Source organism: Peromyscus leucopus, chromosome 19 (assembly GCF_004664715.2).
Source record: "Peromyscus leucopus breed LL Stock chromosome 19, UCI_PerLeu_2.1, whole genome shotgun sequence".
In the NCBI taxonomy this organism is placed as follows: domain Eukaryota; kingdom Metazoa; phylum Chordata; class Mammalia; order Rodentia; family Cricetidae; genus Peromyscus; species Peromyscus leucopus.
The window spans coordinates 54,973,800-54,992,213 of NC_051079.1; the positions used below are offsets into that span (position 1 = coordinate 54,973,800).

General features: G+C 46.0%; 1 protein-coding gene across 1 annotated transcript in view; it reads right to left on the minus strand.

Annotated features, from left to right (window-relative positions):
- Nucleotides 1-10,761: 10,761 nt before the first annotated feature.
- The window catches only part of Spire1 (spire type actin nucleation factor 1), a 118,443-nt gene continuing 110,790 nt past the window's right edge, over nt 10,762-18,414 (minus strand). The window contains 5 exon segments of the mRNA XM_037197184.1: nt 10,762-13,527; nt 16,013-16,149; nt 16,241-16,268; nt 16,865-16,935; nt 17,672-17,809. Of these exon segments, the coding sequence (XP_037053079.1) occupies nt 13,269-13,527; nt 16,013-16,149; nt 16,241-16,268; nt 16,865-16,935; nt 17,672-17,809 (633 nt within the window). The 3' untranslated portion in view covers nt 10,762-13,268.

An 18,414-nucleotide genomic window follows, 5' to 3' on the forward strand; every position in this document is an offset into this window, starting at 1 on the left:
ATCTTTCCAGCCCATGTCTGTGTTTTTAGAGAGGTTTGGCTGAAAAAAGGACACCTCCCCTCTCTGTGGGAGCACGGTTTGTCCCATGGGCAAGGGCCCCAGACTTAACAGAAGGGGAACAGGACAATGTCAGCAGAGTACTGGAGTTCCTGTCCTGCTTCCTGAATGGACTGCATCCCTGTGAACTATGTTGAACCCTTCTTTCCTGAAGTCGCTTTCTGACAGGGATTTGGTCACATCAGTGAGAGAAGTATATAATACTCGTTTCGAGTGTATACCGACTTAAGGGAGGGTAGTCATCGTTTTTAATGTAAGTTCTGTGTAAAGTTGTTTGGTTCTGTAGCTTCTGCTGTGGTTGGAAGTGGATTCCACTACACTTCCTTTTGGGACTTCATCAGCATAAAAGTAAATGTTTTATGATCTAGTGTTGTTATACATAGACCTTAATTTTCAAGTTGAGAAAACAGGCAAAAGTCAGCTTTAAAAATACAGTACCGGGCTGGAGAGATGGCTCAGTGGTTAAAGAGCACTGCTTGTTCTTCCAAAGGTCCTGAGTTCAATTCCCAGCAACCACATGGTGGCTCACAACCATCTGTAATGAGATCTGGTGCCCTCTTCTGGCTTGCAAGGATATGTGCAGACAGAACACTGTATACATAATAAATAAATAAATCTTTAAAAAAAAAAATACAGTACCATGTCGGCGTCACACATCCCACTCCACAGGCAGGCGGTACCCCGGGTTCTTGGAAGAGACAGCTCAAAGGACAGCCTGGTATCCCAGGATGCTCCACAGAAGAGTCCCATAGATTCCCAAAGTAACAAAACCCACAGGGAAAACACAAACCAGGAGCCGAATGGGGGCGCAAAACAGAATACAGTGTGTGCGGGAAGCCACAGGGGTTTCTAGGAAGTCCATGGTGCTGGCATAATCTTGGCAGAGTTGAGAGGCCTTAGAGTTCAGTCACTGACCCTCGAATGCAGACTCGGAGAACATGTGGGCTGCAGCCGTGAGAGTGTGAGAGACCATGCAGGGGATGGAGGCTGGGGCCGGGTCCACTGCTGTGGCACCGTCCCCCAGGTCTGCAGTTAGCTCACACAAGGAGAGGGTGCCGGTGGGCTCCTTTCTTGGTAGGAAGATTGTTTTGTTAGTTTTAGGAAGTTGATTATACTTCCCCAGAGTCCATCCTTTCTCCCATTCAGGATGTTGAGCGAAAAGGCTCCCTTGTACCGCACTCACCCGCCAACAGCATTTGTGGTGTCTTTTGACCAATGTGGCTGGGATAGACTGTGGTTATGACCCTTGGTTTCTCAAAAAGCACGCTGTCCCCAGAGAGCAGGATGTGTGGTTTAAACACGAGAGTCTGTAGTGTCCCCTTGGGCTTGTTAACTCTGGGCTTCAGGTAGCCCCACAGCACCCCTTGTTCTGCACTGGCTTGCTGGTGGTTCTGGTGCAGCAGCTGGGCACATGGCTGAGAAACAGCAGACCTGGCAGTGTGTGACCTCCCACCTGAGTTGTGGGATCACTTGTTCCTGCCTGCTTGTCTCCTCCTAATGTTCCAGCCATTCCACATGCACGGGTTACCAGAGCATCGTCTTCCTATGAGCTTAGTGTGAATGTAGGACATGGATTGTAAACACTGTTTGTCTAACAAGTAATACAAAATACATGTTTCATTTTCGGTTGGAATATGATTAGAATTTTCTTTATTGTTTAAACACTTAACTTGTAGAGGAGAAGAGGGAAAGATAAGGACAGTTATAAAGAGTTGTTGTTGAAGTTTTGGCCTTTGAGCCAGTGAGATGGCTCTGAGTAGAGGCTCACTGCCAAGCTCAGACCAGGAACTCATATTGTGAAAGGAATCACAGACCTCTCTACAGGTTGTTCTCTCTCTTCCAGTGGCACAAATACACATACACATGAAAGTAAGCGGTTTTAAAAATGTGTTGTTTTCCCCTGTGTATGTGGTGTGTGTGTGTGTGTGTGTGTGTGTGTGCGCGCGCGCATGTGCGCGTATGCTGATGTCTGTGTACACATTTGTGTGCACATGTGAAGGCCAGAGGTCTACATCAGGTGTCTTCCTTCTCTCTCTCCACCTTGTTTATTTTGGATTTTTGAGACAGACTCACTATGTAGTCTTGGCTGGCTTGGAACTCCCCACGTAGAGCAGGCTGGCCTCCAACTCACAGAGATCCACCTGAGTGCTGGGATGGAAAGCCTGTGCTACCACACCCAGCCACCACCTTCTCTTGAGATAGAGTTTTTCACTGAAACTGGGAGCTCACAGATTTGACAAGACTGGCTAGCTTGCAAGGTTGGGGTCCTCCTGTCCCAGTGTCCTCTGCACTAGGACTACAGGCACAAGCCACTCTGCATTGATTTTTTCCATGGGTGCTGGGGACTAGAACTCAGGTCCTCACGCTTGGGTATAGGTTAGTACTTTGCTGTCTAAACCATCTCCCCAGCCGCTAAATTGCTGTTAATTTAAAAAAGATTTGTTTTTATTGGTGGATGTGTCACAAGAGTGCAGATGCCTGTGGAAGCGGATGGACTGGACCAGATCCCCTGGAGCTGGAGTTACACCCGATGTGGGTGTTGGGAACTGAACTCTGGTCCTCTGGAAGGCCAGCCAGAGCCCTGGCCTGCTGAGTCACTTTTCCCACCCCCCGTAGAGAAAAGTCTTGATGGGACTTGATGTCACAACACCACTCACTAAGCTTAGCAGCCTGCTCATGAAAACCAGGAAGCCATGCTCGGCTTAGTCATAGCCGCTTGTCAGGCCAATCCCAGATGCCTCTAGCGCCACTGAGTCACGAAGACTTGATATTCCAAATCGTTTGGTACAAACCATTTCAAACAGCCCTGGCTTGGCAGTGCCTACAGGAGCCAGGGCATTCAGCTGCTGAGAGCTTGCCCTACACTCGACGCCCACCTGGGGACTGCAACATTTGTAAGGCTAAAGGTCCTGAGGCTAGTACAGTGACTGTAACATTGGAGGGTGACACTGTGGTTGTGGCCGCTGCTTACTGCTCCCACTGAAAGGAAATCTGCTGCCGGGCTCAGTGCCTGCCCATGGTTCCTATCCAGGTTGGGCAGAAAGACTCTCAGCTAGACTGGTGACAATACCTCATGAGCTACCTTGCCAATGTCAGATGTGTGTGGCTTTGCTTCATACATGCATTTGTCCCACACCATCTTCAGGGGACCTCAAGGGACACCCAAACCTCCAGATTCTCAAGCCCTTCACATGAAATGGGAGTGTTTGTATGTATTCTGGGCACTTCCCCGTGTGCTAAATCATGTCTCATTACAGAGCCTCTAGCTGTCTCTCTCCCAGGAATCAGGCAGGCGTCATGTGGAGTTGATAAGCGATCCATGCCAGGATCTTACCATTCTTCCAGAGCTGTTCTCCCCCCCCCAACTGTGAACAAGCCCACCCACCCCACCTCCAGGCCCAAGACGACCTTCTCGTCGTCACTTAACTAGTGCTTTCCCACCGTTGATTCCTGGGCTTGGAGGCTACCTCATGTGTGGAGCTCCCCCAATCCTTGATCTAGAAACCCCTAAGATAAGGCAGTCTCTGTCTAGACACCTGTAAGGGAGAGCATCCACATCCCCTTTCTAGAAACTGTAAGTGGGCATTCAGAACCTGTAAGGGAGGGCATTCCATTCGTTATTTCAGAATGGAAGGCTGTCTCCCTGTAAGACTCATGCTTCCTGTGGCATGATGCTACAACTCTGCTGATATTCTTGGGACTGGAGGGGATTGACAGCTCTTCCCTTTCAGGACCCTTGATGGCTACCTTTCCCAGTGAAACTCGTCTTTGGGCCCAAAGGCTTGGGCTTCTCTCCTTTAGGGCCTCACCATGGCTGCCTGTGTCCATGGCACTGTAACTTGTCCTCATGAAATTCTTCTAAGACAATTCATCTCAGTTTTTTCAGTGAACCTGCAACATTTTTATTTTTAAGACTTTTTAAGTGATATAATACTTAATTTAGCATGCAATACAAATAGTTATTATAGTGTGTTGTTTAAGGAATAATGAGTTTCCAGGTTCTACCACTGGGTGTTTGGCAAGTAAGGAGTTAAGCATCGTGGGTAACTTGGTACTGGCGCTCTCCATGTTTGCCACACATCACTAGAATGGTATTCAAGGGAAGATGGTGTTCCCTCTTACAAGTTGGGTTTCCTGGACCCTGTAAAAGGGATGCTCTGTGCAGTCAGGCTTCCTTGTAGAGAATCACTAGGATTGCTTCTAAAAGCTTCTCTACCCACCTGGCTTAGGAATCAATAGTAAAATCCTATCTATAGGACTGGAGAGATGACCCAGCTCTTAAGAGCAGAAGATCCCAGTCTCTAGCACCTATGTGATGGCTACTAACCTTCTGTAACTCCAGTTCCAAGGATCTGATGCCCTCTTCTGGCTCTTAGGCACCAGGCACACATGAGGTACACAGACATACATGTAGGCAAACATTCATTCACACAAAATTAAAATAAATACAAATCTTGAACACACACACACACACACACACACGCAGCATCGACTTACCTATTTGTGCCAGTGGGTTTTGGCTTCTGAAGTGGTGTTTGCCTTTGTATTTGTAATCAACCACATTCCGGTGCTATGATATGGGAGCTTGCTATATCCTGTCTCTGCCATTTCCTCTCCGACCTATGGGCTCCTTTAGGGCTGAGCCTATGGAAACGCTTTTTCTTTGGTGTGCTCACCCTGAGCCACACCCCCAGGCTCAAAACAATTCTATACATTCTGTTAGAACCTTGGTGTTTCTCACCACCCCCGATTTGAAACTGGATTGTACTGGGAACTTGAGGTAGTTAGGGAAGGTGTCCTGCAAGAGCCAGGCGTCTGGTCTTTACAGGGATCTGAGAAAACTTAGGTGGGCATGTGCCTGCTGAACATGCAAGAAACATGGGCGCAAATACCCACTCCAAAGGGCTGTGAACATCATAGCAGAGCACGGGCCCTGGGCATGGCTCTGAGTGCTGGTCCATGTTGCTGGTGCCGAGAGGCTGGGCTTGAGAATGCAAGGTTGCAGTGATGGAGCTCACTTATTCAGGGAGGGTATTTTCAGTTTTTGTCAACTTTTAAGTCATTAGTAAGAGCCATCAACTGTGAAACTACCAAGTAGTAATTAGCACTTAGTAGAACCCATTTGGGTCTCCAGCCTGTCTTTTCAAGTTCCGTGCTGGCTGCTGGTTATAGCACACTTTACCAGGGCAGGAGCTGGCAAGCCAAGCTTGCTGCGAGAAATAGTTTTGCTATTTTCAGAGGGTGTGGGAAAAAAAAATCTCTCAACTCCAGGCTATCTGACAGAGACGCCGAGGCCCACGAAACCTGGAACACTTCCCATCTGGCCCTTTGCTGTCCTGTTTTGTAAGGATGCCACTGTGTTCAATCACTGCAAATTAACCACATTTGTTTCACCAGACAGCTTTCCCCTCCTCATCGATACGTAGTTCTGCTTCCATCTGCCAACACAAAATCCCACTAAGGCTTTTTCCTCTGATGCTTCTGTGCAGCCATTCAGACAGGGAAACCTTCCCTTGAAGGCCTCAGATCCATTTCTGTTTCATATTCTTACTGTCCCAGTCTATGCTGATCGTCACTTCCATGATGGTCCCAGGAGGCTGTGCCCCATGACCCCTCCTAAGCTCTGCCGTCTGCATCCATACAGGCCACTGCACTCAGTCCCATAACAGCATGTATTGAGGGGGCCTGTGACTCAGTCTGCCATGTGGTAAGGTTACCGAGGAGCCTGGCGGGTCCCTAGGGCACTCAGCTGTGAGGAGCCACGTTGGAAGCAGAGTTGCCCCCAGTCTAGCCTTCAAGACTGGCATCTCTGATGCCACTCTGCATGGAAATGTGGTCCCACGCTGCTGCTGAACTCCTGACCCACAAACTTTTGCTCTAATAAAGGCTCATAAAATCGAGGTGGTTTTTAGGTAATTTGTTACACAGCCATAGATGGTTCCCAGGTTACCTTCCAACTGGCCTCCCTTTACATTGCTCCATTCACTCTAAGTTTTCCCAATCTTGTCTTGACCTTCCCTGACTAGAGAGCCTTTAGAGAAGTTTAATTCCATTTTTATTTATTTATTTTTACTTTTTTCGAGACAGGGTTTCTCTGTGTAGTTTTGGTGCCTGTCCTGGATCTCACTCTGTAGTCCAGGCTAACCTTGAACTCACAGAGATCCTCCTGGCTCTGCCTCCCAAGTGCTGGGATTAAAGGTGTGTGCCACCGCCGCTCGGCCCATTTATTTTTATTTTAGAGAGGTTCCTTACTCTTTTCTGGGGACAGTAAAAGTCAAGGCTGAGGTCCAGGCACCAACAGTGATGTGGCCGGCAGACAGCACTTGCTCTCCCTCTGAGCTGCCTTCACTCGGCACAGAGCTGGCTTTGTTCTATGCCACTCAGGGCACCCTAAGTTAACATCATCAGTTCCTTGAGAATTACATTGTGTGGATCAATTTTGTTTTAAATTGTCACCTGTGTATGTGAGCAGTCTATGATGAATCTTTCCAGAGTCACGATCAGATGAAGTACTTTGCACACACAGAGCTGGGCCTTGGTGGTGCCTCCCTGTGATCCGAGCACTTGGGGAAGTAGAGGCAGGAGAATCAGAAATTCAAGGCCAGCCTGGGCTGCATGAGGTCCTGCCTCAACAAACAGCTTTCATCATGGTCTCTCTAGGTTTACTTTTCATCCTGCTGTAGCCTGCCTCAGGAGCACCCCTTCCCACCCCTTCTCCGTGCCCTGGGGACTCTGCCTCTCGGTGTGGACCCTGGTCCGCTAGCTCTTTCCCAATGCCCCTCTCAGCCTTTCCTCCTAGCCCACCTCCTTTCCTTTGTGTTCCCTGCAGACCTGCGCAAGTATTCTCTACCAAGATCCCAGAGCCACTCCACTTGCCTAGGATCCAGTGGGGTGCAGCAATCAAAGAACAGAATACCCCCGCGCCCCCAACAAAGGCAAGCCCAGATATCGCACAGCACATCTCCACATGCCTAGGGTCCTCGTATAAACCACAAACACTAATAGTCAAGACAATATGCTTCCTCTAGCAAGACAGGGAAGAGAAAAATCTCAGGTGTTGAAGATAAAGGTAGAAGAAATAAATAGCTCAGTCAAAGAAAACCACTGGGCTGGAGAAATGGCTCAGCGGTTAAGAGCACTGGCTGCTCTTCCAGAGGACCTGAGTTCAATTCCCAGCAACCACATGGTGGCTCACAAACATCTGTAATGAGATCTGGCGCTCTCTTCTGGCCTGCAGGGATATGTGCATGCAGAACACTGTATATATAATAAACAAACAAACAAACCTTAAATTAAAAAAAAAATCCAGGCAAAAATCAAGGAAATCTGGAACACTATGAAAAGGCTAAACTTGTGAATAATAGGGATAGAGGAAGAAGAAAAAACTCCAGGTCAAAGGCACAGAAAATATTCCTAACAAAAATACAGAAGAAAATTTCTCCATTTGGCCAGGTATGGCACATGCCTTTAGGTGGCAGAGGCAGGTGGATCTTTGTGAATTCCAGACCAGCCTGGTCTACATAGTGAGTCCTAGGAGAGCCAGGGCTATGCTGTGTAGAGAGACCCTATCTCAAAAAACCAAAAGGTGGATGGGGGGGGGGGGGCGGGAGAAGAATGCCCCAATCTAAAAGAGGTGCCTATCAAGGTACAAGAAGCATACTCAACACCAAATAGGAGCAGAAAAGAAATTCTCCATGATACACAATAATCAAAACACTAAATGTACAGAAAAAGAAATAATATTAAAAGGTATAAGGGGAAAAGACCAAGTAACATATAAAGGCAGGTCCCTTAAAATAATACTTGATTTTTTTTCTTTTCTTTTCTCTCCTTTCCCTCCCTTCCCCCCCACTTCCAATATAGGGTTTCTTTGTGTAGCTCTGGCTGTCCTGGAACTCACTCTGTAGACCAGGCTGACCTCGAACTCACAGAGATCTGCCTGCCTCTGCCTCCCGAGTGCTGGGATTAAAGGCGTGCGCCACCACCGCCCGGCGGTGAACCTGATTTTTTCATGAAGAGACTGAAAGCCAGAAGGGCCTAGATGCATGTTCCACAAACTCTGAGAAGAGACCACAGATGGTAGCCCAGCCTACTATACCCAGCAAAACTGTCAACCACAATTGATAAGGAAAGAAAAACATTCCATGATAAAATCAAACTTAAGTGATTTCTATCTACCAGTGTAGCTTTATAGAAGGCACTAGAAGGAAAACTTCAATCTGAAGAGGTTAACTACACTCAAGAAGACACAAGAAACATAATCCTAGAACAGTAAATCAAAAGGGGGGGAAAACCAAATCCATAACAAAATAACAGGAATCAATACACACTACCCAAAACTGTTCATAGTCTCACTTTCACAATAAGAAGACACAGACTAAAAGACTGGCTTAGAAAATAGGATCCATCTTTCTGCTGCATCCAAGAAACAAACACACCTCATCATCAAGGACAGATTTCACCTTTGGGTAAAGGGATGGGAAAGGTATTATGGGCAGTGAACCCAAAAAGTAAGCTGGTGTAGCCATTTTAATACCTGACAAAATAGACTTCAAACAAAAGTTAATCAGGATAGCGAAGGACACTACAGATTTATAGTGATTCATCAAAGAAAAAAAAATCCACCAAGGGGATATTGCAATTCTAAACATTTATGCACTAAACACAAGGTCATCCAGATTCATAAAAGAAGCACTACTACAGCCAGGCAGCGGTGACGCACGCCTTTAATCCAGCACTTAGGAGGCAGAGCCAGGCGCATCCCTGAGTTCGGGGCCAGCTGGTCTACAGAGCGAGATCCAGGACAGGCACCAAAACTACACAGAGAAACCCTGTCTCGAACCCCCACCCCACCCCCCAAAAAAGAAGCACTACTACAGCTCAAATAGCATATGAACCCTCATACACAGATAAGTGTGTAACTTTAAAACTCTACTCTTGCCAACACACAGGTCACCAAGACAAAAATTAAACAAAAGAAAAGATGGCATTCATGTCGTAAATCAAATGGACCTAACAGACATCTACAGAACATTCCACCCAAACAGTAAAGAATCTACTTTCTTCTCAGCAGCTCATGGAACTTTCTCCAAAACTGACCACATATTAGGACAGAAAGCAAGTCTCAAAAATATAAGGAAATTTAAATAACATCCTGTATCTATGTTAAGAATAAAGCTTGATATCAACAATAACAGAAACAGCAGAAAGTATACAAACTCAAGGAAAATGAGCCTAGTCTAAGTGGTTAATTCAGAACCACCCTTTCTCAAAGGACATGGCAACATTCTTGGTGATGACAGCTGAGACCTCATGCATACACACTCTCCCTCCTTCCTCTTTCTCTGGGGCAGATGGGTGAAAAGCCATGTCTGAGCAAGTGGACGCTTACAGTTAAGGGAAGTGGCAGGACCAAGGCTGTTGTACGGCAAGGCCAGGCAATCTTTAGACCCATGATCCTTCTGTCTTCACTTCCCAAGTGCTGGGAACATAGATGTGTTCCACCGCACCTGCCAATTACCCCTCTAGTCACACCGCTGCCTAACAGCAGTCACTGATGGCAGAACTGTTTAGTTTTCTTACATGGTCCTTGGGGACTGTATTTTTAAAGTGTTTTGAAATTGTTGTTGTAAGCTTTACAGCCTGCATGACTTCTAACAGCTAGTTAGTTCCTGGAAGACATCACCATTTTACAACAGGAACTCAATACAGAAGGTATGATGAAAACCATTTTATTTTTCCCCTATATAAGTTTTAAAATAAAATGCCAAGGAGGAGGAAGAAGAAGAATAAAAATAGGGGCTGGAGAGATGGCTCAGAGGTTAAGAGTATTGGCTGTTCTTCTAGAGGTTCTGAGTTCAATTCCCAGCAACCACATGGTGGTTCACAACCATCTGTAATGAGATCTGGCACCCTCTTCCTGCAGGCATACATGCAGGCAGAACACTGTATAAATAATAAATAAATGAATCTTTAAAAAAGAATATAAATCTGCTACAGAGAAACCACGAACAGCTGCCTGCCGCACAAAAGGAACTGGATTAGCTTGCTTAAAAACTTTGTTAATCAGTAATAAAATACTGTTTAAAAAAAAAAAAAGAATAAAAATAAGAGAAGGAGGGAGAGGAGGATGAGGAAGAAGAGGAGGAGGAGGAAGAAGAGGAAGAGGAGGAGGAGGAGGAGGAGGAGGAGGAGGAGGAGAAGAAGGTCTCACTGTGTAGACCAGGCTAGTCCTGTAATCACAGAGATTTTCTGCTTCTGCCTCTGGAATGCTGGGATTAAAGGTGTGTGACGTCACATCTTGCTAAAATAAAATACTCTTGTGGAACACATATAGCACTGTTATTTACCTTGGAAATGTCAGCAGTACTTTGCTTACACATATGGGAAGGGAAGCCAGGTCAGAGACCAGTCAATACACAGACCAGTACACATTTCTTCATGGTCCTTCAATGTGTAAGTTTTTTTGTTTTATTTTAACAAATAGCAATGTAATTTAAAACTTTCATGATTCCTACATTCACCTAAACTCCAGCCCTCTATTAGTAGTTAGAAAAATAAAAACCTTACAAACTTCACAGTGTTGAGTTCATGGTACTAACCACACATTTCTTCAACACAGATCATTTTTAGGACTACTGAAATAACAACTTTCTGGTTTAATTTGAAAGGGCTGAGACTTGAAATCTAGTAATTAAGTCAATGTACAAATCAATTATTTAATTTTTACTTTTCTTGAGAGAATTAATTCCCACTGCTGATAACAAATGTCTTTCAAATATTAATGAATATGTTACAATATTTACAAGCATTCTTACATACTCTGACCTCATGGTCGGTCTATGGGAACTGGTGCTCATGCCTGGAGGGGTCAGGAAGGGACCATATCCAGATGTGGTCAGGAGAGGCATCATACTCTGGGGTCAGTCATAACAACTGTGAACTGGAACAGCAGCACAGCGGGAAGGGAGCGGGACAAAGGGCCTGCAGATGGAGGTTACTGGGGACAGGAAGCTGACCTCTGTCAGCCAGGCCTTGTAAAGCAAGCAACACAAGTTGAGCCAGCTCTGGAGTGCTTAGCCTATGGAGTCCTCGATTCTTGTGTGTGCTGGGGAAGAAAGTCTGTCCTGTAGACAAGGAGGAGTTAAACACACACATCTATTTTGGTGTTCCTCAAACAACAGTTTTATTCTACCATTTCCACATTGTCATATGCCACTTTCCACCACTTCTTGCAGGTGGTTTTACTGAGCATGGCATATACTTGAACTCTTCAGCACACTTGGCAAATGTGCCCAAAGATTTACATCCTGATGCTCTAGTAAAAGTGCCCACAATGCCCAAACCACTATGCACAGTACTATAAGCCTGAAGGAATGAGGTCAAATCCATGAGGTTTACTAGGTCATTGATTTGTGAATGGGAATGAAATTTTCACTTGGGGGGTGTGGCTCAGTGTCTTCTGTGGGAAGCCAGACAGTAATTAGTCACCGTTTTACAGAAGCGTGTTACCCTAGACGCATGCTTATAAACCTACACAGGGACCTCCATTCCTTCTGCCTTGCTCCCTTCCCGGAGGTCAGGTTCGTTTTGTTCTGGTTTTAGAACTTAAAGTTTTAAGAGCAGTGTAAAGTTCAGATGGTCTCAGGGGAAACTGTGTAACTGGGATTTACACAATGCAGTTTTTACAGCTCTTAAACAAGTCTTGAACACAGCCGGAATGTAGTTGGTAAGGGTTTTCTGGTGGCCCACTTCTACATGCAGTACAGAGGAACTACTAACATGCATTACTTTAGTCAATTGGTAAAGTTTATTTCGTCAGTATAAGTAATTTAAAGCCATTTGCTAAACTATAAATCTCAATGCGTTAGAAATGACTACTGGAGCATTTCTGAGGTGTCACTGTCAATTTAATGTGGCAATGTTACTTTATCTTGATGTTGGTATGAAATGCAACTGTCATGCCTTTCATCATTAAATGGAGCTGTCATCAGTGGTGTGTGAGAGTGTTTTTAATAGCTTTCAGGAATTACTGTGCATGTGCCGTAACTGATTTTCCAACCATTAGTGGCAATCTGACTGACCGGTTATTTCTAGGCATATGGAAATGAGGGACAGCCCATGGCATGTGTCACAGGAACTGAGGAATTTCAGGTGCCTAACACTGCCTGCCAACTGCCCTTTGTCAGAAACTTGGGAACACTTACAAGACAACTAGTGCAGAAAGCATCCCAAAGTTATGCACGGCAGCAGGTTAATTTTCTTGACAATTTAAACAGCCAGGATTTTTCTTTTAAAATTCATTTATAAAAATAAACTTCAGTTTGAGTCTCAGGTACCAAACTGTGGTTAATTTAGTCACAATGGCCACACTAGAAAGTTATGGAAAATGTTGCTAAAACCGTATGAGATGTAGTTCTTTTCTGTGGCACCCTCTGCGGTCACAGCCTGTCACAGTCTATCAAAACACATTTAGCTGCTTGACAAAATTTTAGTCTTCCTTTTTCCTCAAACGTCCACAAAATTTTAATTCTTAAACGTGTGTTATAAAACCAGAACCATATATATACACAACAGGGAATGAGGGCCCTGTCAGCAGCCCAGGGACAGGGAGGCATGGTGCCTGGGTAGACCAGGCAACTCAGGGAAGCGGCTATCTGTCCGGCTTCCTTGGATGTTCTGCACTGGATGCAGCCGGAGCCCCAAAGTAGGAGAATTATCAGCAAGGCCTTCAAGGTTTGTGCTGTGAGACAATAGCCAACGTGGCCCACCCCAGGGAGCCGGTGTGTGGCAGGGCTTTGGACCGTTATGTACATGGATAGGAACACTGTCAAGTGGAATGCCAATATGACTTACTGCTTAGAACTGTGCTAACATCAACACTCTGTCAGACTGACTTCACACACAAGAAGCTTTGCCTTAGGAAATTATCTGAAGAACATTGAGAAACTGAACTAAGGAAGTTTCTGGCTTCCCTATTCACATACACAAAATCAAGTTTTAGGCTTTCTGAGTGCAAATGAGCAACTGGCTGACCTGCCTCGTACCATCGACCGATCTGAACACAGCCTTGAGTCTGTGCCACAAGGTGCGGCACAAGCCTGCCCTGCTGCAGATGGAGCCTGTTCGGTCAGACCCCGGGAAGAGTCCTGCAGCACTGATGCACTGAGGCGCGCGCCTCTGGACACAAGAGCAAAAGGAAGGCACAGGGCTCAGATCTCGTTGATAGTCCTCTCGGAGGGGCAGTACTCCGAGGGGCCTGCCGAGGACATGTAGAAAGACTGTGTCTTCCTTTTCAACCGGGCTCTTTTGTTGGCCAACACCAGGCTGCGCCGGCTGGAGCTGATGATCTCAGAAATGAACTTTTTGCAGTCTACACAGACCTCCATTGTACTCCAATCCTCCATGAACTCCTTGGGGAACTGGAGTTCTTCATCTGATTTGTCCACCGACTTCGATTTTGAGGAAAACCTGCGGGGGAATACTAAAAATATTTAGTATTCATAATAGTTCAACTGCAATATTAAGAACAGGTAAGAGAGCCAGGTGGTGGTGGTGCACTCTTTTAATCCCAGCACTCAGAAGGAAGAGGCAGGTGGATTTCTGAGTTCAAGGTCAGCCTGGTCTACAGAGAGTTCCAGGACAGCCAGGGCTACACAGAAAAACCCTGTCTCAAGAAAAGAAGAAAGAAAGAAGAGAGAAGAAAAAGAAAGAAGACAAAGAAAGAAAATAATAACAACAACAACAACACTACTACTGTGGGGTGGGGTGGAGTCGGAGTGATGGCTCAGGGGTCAAGAGCACTGGTTGCTCTTCTGCAGGACCTGAATCTAATTCCCTGAACCCACAGGAAGCTCTAGACACATGGGATCTGAAGGCCTCTTCTGGGCTCCACAAGTACCAGGCACATAAGTAGTTGACAGACTTACATGCAAGCAAAACACCCATATGCATAAACTAATAAAGTGCTGGTACCCAGCACCCACGTGAAAGGCAAGCGGGCTGGGGGTTAGCCTGTAATCCTAGCACTCAGGAGGCCGAGCCAGAAGAGCCGGCAGCAAGTGGCCAGTTAGAGGGAGCTCCAAGTTCAGACCCAGTCTCACTATATGAGATGGAGAGTGACTGAGGAAGAAACTGAATGTCAACTTCTGGCCTTTAAATGCACACTCTGTGCCCACACACATAAACACTCAAAACCAAAACAAAGCCAACAGCAAAACCCAATACTGTGGCTAGGGAGCTGCTTAGCTGTTCAATGGTAGTATACGTGCCCAGCATGTGAAGGCCCTGGGTTCAACCCCAGCACCACAAGAAACAAGGAAAATGAGATAACTGGAAATTTTCATCTCCTGGGTGTCCAGGTATTTTCTTGATTACCACATCATGGACTGTGGTTTGTTTTTTGGGTTTCTGAGACAAGGTCTCTCTATATAACAGTCTTGTCTGTCCTGGAACTTGTTCTGTAGACCAGGCTGGCCTTGAACTCACAAAGATCTGCCTGCCTCTGCCTCCCGAGTGCTGGGATTAAAGGCGTGCACCTCCACCGCCTGGCATGGACTGTCGTTTTAAACACCTAAATGACATATAAATACACGTTGCTAACATCCTACTGAATCATTCTATTGGTTCATGGTCAATCAACTTTAGGAGAGGGCAGATAGTAGTAGGTCAGACTATCGGAAGCTGAAGTAACTTATGTGTCTGGTCCTGAGAAAACACCTTTCACCACTCTTCTTATGGTATCCAATGTGTTCACTCATCCTCAGCAATTCTGTTTGAGTGACTTGCTAGGTGGAGCCAGAGAGCTGAAGTATAATCATAATGTTTTCAAGATTGAGGTAACCAGAGACCATCTAACCCAGCTATTGTTATCAACTAACTACTTCCCAAAGGAGAAAGCAAAAAGGAAGACACAGTGGATTCAAAGTCATCAGTGAATGGGACAAATGCCCTGGTCACCTGATGACTGTCCTGGGCTTGTCCCTGTCCCATCAGTGCTTACCAAGTCCCAGGAGGGCAAGTCAAGGGTCAAGGCTTCACGGGCCCAGGTTATGTACTATGCATAAGGCTTCTTACCCCACAGCCCAGAGCCAGGGATCTCTTGGACCTGCTAGCATGTGGCCTGAGAGGACTTTCCCTTTCTGTTAAGGGCAGTACTGCCCTAGCCTGTACTGAATGGTTTGAGACTCAGTTCTGGCATAAAGCTTCATTCACCTCTGCCTTTACAATAATAAAGCAAGTCACAGATACAAGAGATGTTATAAACCCAAGTGTCAATGGATTTCATTTTCAACTAGACAAGGAGGAAAGGAAGACCAGACTGGAAAAACAAGGACAATGTTTTTGTAGACAGCACCTCAGGAAATACAGACTGCCCTCACTATGTAGCTAAGGATAAAATGGAACTATTTTTTAGATTTATTTTTATTTTATGTGTATGAGTGTTTTGCCTACATGTATGCATGTAGTGCCTGTACAGTCTAGAACAGAGCACCAGAACCCCAAGACCTGGAATTCCAGTTGTGAGGCCTCATGTGGGTGCTGGGCACTGAACTCAGGTCCTCTGCGAGAGTAGCAAGTGCTCTTAGTAGTTTCTGTGCCACCTTTCCAACCCCAATGACTTTCTAATTTTCCTGTCTCCCTCTCCCAACTGCTGGGATCACAGGCATGGCCCACCTAGCCTAAAAGTCAATTTTAAAGATACCTTTTTAAAGGCATAAAAGTTATTCCAAAGTATAATGACAACAAAACTATGTTAAAATATCTTTTAAGTGACTAGGTATTACCAACCAAAAAGTACCTTGGAGAACTTTGGAGATTTGTGTAAACAGAAACTGTATTAAAAATCAATGAAGCAGCAGCATGCCATGACCACACTCTAGCCCTGGCATGACCACCCCAACCCCAAGTGTTACTTCTTCAGAGGATGCTCTTGAAGATCCAGGTCCCTGCTCACCTGGCGATACTTCGAAGTGGCCGATGGTGACTAGTGGAGGGTTTTTCTGACCTTGTACAACTTTCCCCCCTTTGCAAGGCAGAAGGTCCCAACGAGAAGATAGGTAGAGTAGAATATGGCTTGGAGGGCAGCCGCATCTGTTATCCGAAATAAAAGTGAGAATGAGCTCCAGGATGGGCAGGGTAGTGAGTAGATGGATGCACCGTAATTTCATTGAGTTAAGCTTACCTTTTTGCAACACTGTGAGCACACGGGCCTGTGTACAAAACAAGAAGTGTTACTTGGTGGAACACAATGGATGTAGGTGAAGCCATAGATTTTTTTCCAGGTTCAACAACAGTTCAACCCACTCCTGAAGAAACTGTAGTGCCAAGTGATAAGGCAGGCATAGAGCAAAGCCACAGAATGGGTCCTTTCTAATTCCACTCTCAGTGGGAAGAGGATTGTGGGAGCCCGTTCTGGGGTTCCTCGTGGCTTTACCCAGCAGGTCCACATGGAGGATGATTAGGACCATGGGCCTAAGTGCAGGTGTCTGAGATGGTCTGCACTTGGCTGTGCTGGGGGAGGAGGTCTTTTGCTCCACCCCTTGGCGTCTCTATAAAAACCCTGGGCAGAGACAGTCGGGGCCGTTGGAATAGGTTCCAGGTCCTCTTGAGGCTATCCTTTATTTTCTATCTATCGCCACAAGATTCTCCACAATAAACCCTTCTATCTAGTATTTCCTGCTGCTCGCACTCAAGAAAACTCTGGGGAGCGTGGGGTTGGTGGGTAAACGCCCCCCAGAGGATGGAAGAAAAGAGTACCTGGCATTTCTCCGTGGCTGTGGGAACTCCACAGTGACAAAAGCCTTACCTCTTACAGAACTGACAGGTGTAGGACCACGTGAAGAAGGAAAACCTCCGGGTTCGGCAACAGAAGCAGAGCTAGAAAATACAAAGTTAGAAGGAGAAGAGAAATGGGGTCGACCCCTCCTGGCTCCCATGGTGGATCTACTTTCTGGTCATCTAGGGGATGTTTCGGGTATGTTTGGGGACAGAAGAGCACAAGAACCCAGAAATGCTGCTTTTATGCTGGGCTCTGACACACAACCCAGCTCTATGTTTAATGACAGTTCTTCAAAAGCAACAAAAGATCACAGTGCTCAAGCATCTCATGGTCACAGGATCAGTTCTGAGGAAAGCTAACTCCCATTCCTCAGACATGCTTGCTTTCTTTCTTTTCTTTTTCTTTTTTTTTTTTTTTTTGGTTTTTCAAGACAGGGTTTCTCTGTGTAGCTTTGCACCTTTCCTGGATCTTGCTCTGTAGACCAGGCTGGCCTCGAACTCACAGAGATCCACCTGCCTCTGCCTCCCGAGTGCTGGGATTAAAGGTGTGCACCACCACCGCCCAGCCAGACATGCTTTCTTTATTGATCCTTTGAAAGTACAACTCAAGTGCACACGGCTTTAGGAAGCCATACTACTATCCTTTAGGGTCGTTTTTAAACCTATTAATTTTGCCAAGGGAGAAACAAAAAAATCCCCTCTTGTGAATGAGGAATAGTATAGAATACAAGTATCTCACCTCCTAAGACCCCTAAAGTTCTATGCCACCTGGCTAGCACACAGGCCTCTTAAGAGACCAATTTTGTACAGTTCAACCAACTTTAGACAGTTCTACCTTTCCTTTTTTCAGGGCAGTGTAGACATCCTTATACTGTTGGTACTTTTCCAGCTCTGCTTTCACCAGGACCTGACGAATATGCATCACTTCCTCCACAGTGAGAGCGAGGCACTCCACTGGGTAGCAGAATTCCTCCTGAAATTCAAAGTGCCTTGTGAGTAAGGAGCACCTGCCCTGCTCTGGAACTGTAGTGCTCCCTTAAGATCAGACACCTGGTTAGTAGCTTCAGAGGACAGGAGTCCCATGATCACTGGGACAGAGCTGGCTCCCTCTGGGGACCACATCACTCCTCAGTGCACCGCAGAAAACAGGACCATGACCGAGTGAAAGGATGCAGCCAATGCGTGAAGCTCCTCACATTGGGTCAGGTATTTTTGCCTTCGGGAGAGCTTTGTACCAATGGCTGAAATCTTGAGAAAACATCGTCTTTCTAAACAAGTTTGTGTCACAGAAATGTGCTGTGAGCTACACTCTACTGGGCATGAAGCAGATCTACAATGTGGTCCTGTTTTCAAAACTGGTTTGTGGTACCCAGAACAGCCAAGTGAAGGTGGTTAGTACTTTATACGGACAAGCATGACGGAGTGATCAGTTACATCAGCACACTTCCAAAACTCCCTACACACTTGGAGTGGAACCACAACAGGAAGCGGGAGCGCGGACAGCTTACTCCCCAAGCCCATCGCTCCAGCCTCCCAGGTCTTTTCAGCAAGTGCTGAATGCACAGTCAGCACAGATGG